We start from the raw sequence: 5,373 nt of genomic DNA on the forward strand, positions 1-5,373 counted from the left end.
CCCAGTTGTGGTTCTACAACCAAGCTTTTTCAGCTGTGAAGAATTAAGTGGCGAGAGCTTTTCAGATATGAATGATTCTCTAAACTTTATCTTAACTTAACAATTGATTATTACGATACATCAGCATTTTAGATATAGGTGTGGTATGTTTAAATAGAACAATTTATTATAATTTGGTCTGATACTTTTTCTAAAAGAGAGAAAAAGTAAAGGTGTTACAGCAGTACACTGAGTCAGTTAAAAAAACTCAACCCGTCATGTTTTGCATTAGAACAGCAATGCACCTGTTTAGCATTTTCAAACAATAGAAGTAAAGATGCCTGCAAATAATTTTAAACTCTCTTCCCTTCTGCATGCGTACTGAACATTTTGCGCCATTAGATATCATGGTGGTTAATTGTTAGTCATATATTTAATAACACGGCTCTGTGTAGGTTGATAGGAGCGTGATCATTTCTACTTTCCAAATGTAAAATACACAGAGCTGTTGTTTTATATTTAGATAATAAATAAAGCAAAGTAAATAGTCCCTAACTCCCCACTCTGATTATCTTTTTTTACCCCCGCATCTAAATATTTGTATCTGTCTCATTATTTCTCACCAAATGCCACGTTCTTATCTTTTGTAGGCTACATTCTACAACTTGGCACCTACGGAATATAAACAACAAAAACATTTTCTCTCCTCTCTCTTGTCGTGATCCTCTCGCATGTATACCCCCCAAATCTTCTCCTGAAAGTAGGCGGTAATTATTAGTGGAAAATGGCGTTGCACTATTAAGTCGCCAAAGCGCTACCTGCTATTGGAGGGGCACCTGGGATTGATGAGGCGCAGTGGCCAATGAGACTGCGAGGAATGAATGAACAGGCTCCAGTTAAAGGGGGCGGAAGAAGAGGTAGAGCCAGTCCACGGAGAAACAGGGACCCTCCGCGATAAACACAGGCGAGCCAGAGAAATAAATACATACCCAATCGGAACAGCGATTTTTGAGATGCTCCAACTACTCGCTCTGTGTACGCAGAGGACACCTAGTAAGATAATTATTTAATTTTTCGTGTGCATTTTAACGCAGCCAACTGTCGCAGTCAGGAGAAAGAGGACACAAGGAAACTCTTCACTTCGTTACATTTGGATTTTTGAGGCACAAGTTAACTAGAAGTAAATTCAGTGTTCGATAAACCGAGCTGATTTTTTTTTCCTCATGAGCGGAGCAGCGTTTTGAATCACGCCTGATATGATGTTTCCAAGGTTGAAGTTGAATCGTTGCGTGCCACCATCAACAATTTATTTTGTTCTTTAACTTATTCGCTGTAGCCCTGAAACCTGCGCTGATTTAAGCCAAAACAAAACAAAACAAAACAAAAAAATTATCGCTTACTGAAATAATGTTACTGGATGCTGGTCACCAGTTCCCCGGACTGGGAGTGGGGTCATTTGCCAGGCATCACTCAGCGAGCGAGATGCAGGAGAGAGACTTGAGTTTGGCACAAAATAGCTTTGTAGACTCCGCACACATGGGTGCGTTTAAGCTGAACCATGATCTCTCTCCGGGACAGAGCTCTGCCTTCACCACCCAGGCGCCGGGTTACCCCGCTGCGGCGTTGGGGGCTCACGCCGCTCATGTCACGTCGTATGCAAGCTCTCCTTTCAACTCCACCAGGGACTTTCTCTTTCGTAGTCGTGGCTTCGGAGAATCCTCTCCGGCGAGCGGCCAGCATACTATTTTTGGCCCCACGGCGGGATCCCTTCATCACTCCCACACAGACACTCAAGGCCACATTTTGTTCCCCGGGATCCACGACCAACATGGGTCCCACGGATCCCCGAATGTTCTGAACGGGCAAATGAGGCTCGGACTACCGGGAGAAGTTTTCGGACGCTCCGACCAGTACCACCAGGTTTCCAGTCCGAGGACCGACCCGTACTCGGCCGCGCAGCTCCACAACCAGTACGGCTCCATGAATATGAACATGGGGATGAACATGGCAGCCCACCACCACCCCGGTGCCTTTTTCCGATACATGAGGCAGCAGTGCATCAAGCAGGAGCTCATCTGCAAGTGGATCGATCCCGAGCAGCTCAGCAACCCAAAGAAGTGTTGCAACAAAACTTTTAGCACCATGCACGAGTTGGTCACGCACGTCTCGGTGGAGCATGTCGGTGGACCGGAGCAGACCAACCACGTCTGTTTCTGGGAGGATTGCGCCCGGGAGAGCAAACCGTTCAAGGCGAAATACAAACTGGTGAACCACATTCGGGTGCACACCGGGGAGAAGCCTTTTCCATGCCCCTTCCCCGGCTGTGGAAAGGTCTTCGCACGGTCGGAAAACTTGAAGATACACAAGAGAACACATACAGGTAATTATCACAACACCGGGAAGGCCTTTTAAAAGTGATTTTATTTAATTAGTAAGATTGGGTTTTATCGTTGTTAAGCGTGGATTTCGCTGTTATGTGCATTGCCAAGAGCAAACGCAAATTACGAACTAATTATCCGTGGCTATTTTAGGCTGCTAAAGTAGATAGTATTCGTAGAAACGGTAGATTTAGGACCACATCCAGGAGAGAGAGGAGATGGGATTAGAATAGCGGAATCATTTCTTCAGTATACGGCTACACCGGGCACATTTGAACAATTCTTCTGCCGTAAAACAGCTTCCAAACGTGTATAAAACAATTTAACGGTGTCTGTCGATGTTTTATTGTTTGGGGTAAACTTTAAAAATGGGTCAAAGGGGACAGTGGGAGCGCGTAGCGTGCAGAGCAGCCAGCCTGTAGTAAATACAACAAATGGTTTTAATGTAGTTTGTTCTCGACACTGCGGCTTTATAGCTCACACTATTCTTATTATTATTCCCCTTTTCAGATACATTTTCCTTACTTTGGCCTTAGAGAAATTATTTGTACTAAATTCTTAATGGATTTGTTATTCCTGTTTGTTAAGGAGTTGTGTGTCGTGGTGTAGGTCTAGCAGGGCACAGCACCAGTAGTACTGCTTATGCGTAAGGAATGCCTTTTGTTTTCTTATGCGTCCCTTTGATAGGAGCTAAGGTGCTAGACAGGGCCATTACCAGCCTTTCACATTTGGATTTATTTTCTTGGGAAATACATTATGGTGCCGTGCCATGAAATTGGTCAGGTGCTAATTAGATTTTTATTGTCTCCCAGCAAATGGTACGCCTTCTGTAGGCCTACAGAGGACGGCCTTGTCCCCCTCTCCCACCCCCTCCAAATCACTATGCGCATTATTTAGGCTAAATAAGATGTAGCAGCTCCCCCATCTCATTTTAAAATAAGCGTTTAAGCGTTATATCACAGTTGGGATCATGATGTGAGTTGTTTTAAAATAGTAGTGTAGCTGTGATTTTAGGGAACACTCAACTTGTGCATTTGAATCTTACGCTTCCAATGAGCGGCACAGCTCCTTGTTGTTACGCACTCAGCCCGAGGCATTTCTCAGTAAAAATATCTGACTTTTTCTTCTTGGCTTTTTTTTTCCTGCAGGAGAGAAGCCGTTCCAGTGTGAGTTTGAGGGCTGCGACAGAAGGTTTGCAAACAGCAGCGACCGAAAAAAACACATGCATGTTCACACATCGGACAAGCCTTACCTCTGCAAGATGTGCGACAAGTCCTACACACATCCCAGCTCTCTACGAAAACACATGAAGGTAAATACATCGTGTCAGGAAATATGTGCTGAATAGTTAGATGTGTGTGTCAGGCCTCTTTAATGCACACATGTGATTACAGTACTGGTTGTGTTTGCATCATTCATTCCCATCTTAATTCAAAGGCTTGTCTTTTTGTCAAGCATATGTTGGAATTGTAAATACTTATTTGTCTTTTCTATTTTTCCAGGTCCACGAATCCTCCCCACCAGCATCAGACTCATCACCAGCAGCCAGCTCTGGTTATGAATCCTCCACACCTCCAGGCCTGGTGTCTCCCACCACCGAGACCCAAAGCAACACCACCATGTCCCCAGCCTCAGCTGTGCACAACACCACCAGCCACAGTGGCCTATCCTCCAATTTCAGTGAATGGTATGTTTAGGACTAAGCTGAAATGAAGCAACACACACTCATTTCACAGCACTGGACCATCCAGCAGGAGATTGGGACAAGTGCACACAAGAGGCACACAAACATTTGTTTATTTTTTATTTCATTATTTTTGATTCACCAGGGATGATGATGATGATTACCAACAGAGGAAAATATGTATAATAGTCGAGGTGTATTTCATATTGTAAATAATTACTAAAAAGCCCACTTTCCCATTGGTTGTGATAGTTTGTCAGTCTTTGGTGTATAGATGTTCCTTCAATGGTAGCTATTTCTCTAACTGGACTTTTAGTGCACATAATACGATAAAATTGTACTATAATATTGAATATTGTGATCCTAAGGCAAATTGATTGTACTATACTAAACATCTATAAACTGGAAAGAGTGCCAAAGTTAACATTTAACTCAAACAGACCACAATATTATGCTTGTGAATGTATATTTTAGTTTGCTGGGCTTAACTTGTGATGTTTTGTGCTTTGCAAGTTTGAATTGTGAAATACTATCTGGAAGATTGTGAGGAAAATAAACGTTGTGCCGTTCGATTTTCTGTAACTACACCCTTCCTTTTGTAAATATCAACTGCCATATTTATCCATTTGTAATTAAATTATGGTATTTACTTGCTACAGATGAAACAGTATTTATAAAGAATGTTTCTTTACTATAAATATGTACAATTACGAGCTAAACATGGGCAGTTGTTTCGTTATGTGCTTTTGTTCAAAGTTTTAAGAGGTGTTTTCTTCCTTATTGTGATAAGAATTTTACTGCATACGAATATAATAAAAGGTGTTGCAAGTGCTAAATATTTCCTTTGCTTTTTCATGCTTTCTATTTTGTTGGTTGCTGGTGCAGTTTAGTGAGTTACATCTTGTTGGGGAGGCATTTGTCTGTTTTGGAATTAATCAGGCATTCTCTGGAAAGTTTATTGCGTCTCAGACTTAACTAATAACTTAGTCATCAACTCTTGATAAATTCTGCCTGCTCTCAGTTCTTGTCCTTGGGCTAAAGAACATTATGGTGTTTTACCATCAAGCTTTGCAAAGCGTGCTTACAGGCCCTAGGCAATGTGGCTGTTGTGGTGCTAAAATAAACAAGAGATTTGTGAATTTAAGTGAGCTGTGTACATAGTCAGACTTTTCTGGAAGAGAAACTAAACCTATAAGAAGGGAATCAATTCTAACTAGTTAAAATCATCTGTATTAGAGTTTTAAACATTTTGAATTTAAATGAAGAAAACACAAGCAAACTAAGCATTTTTCATTCTGCACACTCAGTGCTTGTGTGTCTGCCAGTCTGTTC

General features: G+C 42.0%; 1 protein-coding gene across 1 annotated transcript; it reads left to right on the plus strand.

Moving 5' to 3' along the window:
- The first annotated feature begins 629 nt into the window (after positions 1–629).
- Positions 630–4,877, plus strand: zic2a (zic family member 2 (odd-paired homolog, Drosophila), a). The gene is made up of 3 exons (XM_044215806.1): positions 630–2,359; positions 3,506–3,669; positions 3,860–4,877. The coding sequence occupies exons 1-3, from the start codon at positions 1,387–1,389 to the stop codon at positions 4,052–4,054; spliced, it is 1,332 nt and encodes a 443-aa protein (XP_044071741.1). The 5' UTR covers positions 630–1,386; the 3' UTR covers positions 4,055–4,877.
- The last annotated feature ends 496 nt before the right edge of the window (positions 4,878–5,373 follow it).

Source organism: Siniperca chuatsi, linkage group LG12, assembly GCF_020085105.1.
Source record: "Siniperca chuatsi isolate FFG_IHB_CAS linkage group LG12, ASM2008510v1, whole genome shotgun sequence".
In the NCBI taxonomy this organism is placed as follows: Eukaryota; Metazoa; Chordata; class Actinopteri; order Centrarchiformes; family Sinipercidae; genus Siniperca; species Siniperca chuatsi.

Bases quoted from the DNA above. Each gene is read 5' to 3' on its own strand.
- zic2a (XM_044215806.1), top strand. From the start codon at position 1,387: ATGTTACTGGATGCTGGTCACCAGTTCCCCGGACTGGGAGTGGGGTCA. The intron at 2,360-3,505 runs GTAATTATCACA...TTTTTCCTGCAG, and splicing joins ACACAAGAGAACACATACAG to GAGAGAAGCCGTTCCAGTGT. The intron at 3,670-3,859 runs GTAAATACATCG...CTATTTTTCCAG, and splicing joins CTCTACGAAAACACATGAAG to GTCCACGAATCCTCCCCACC.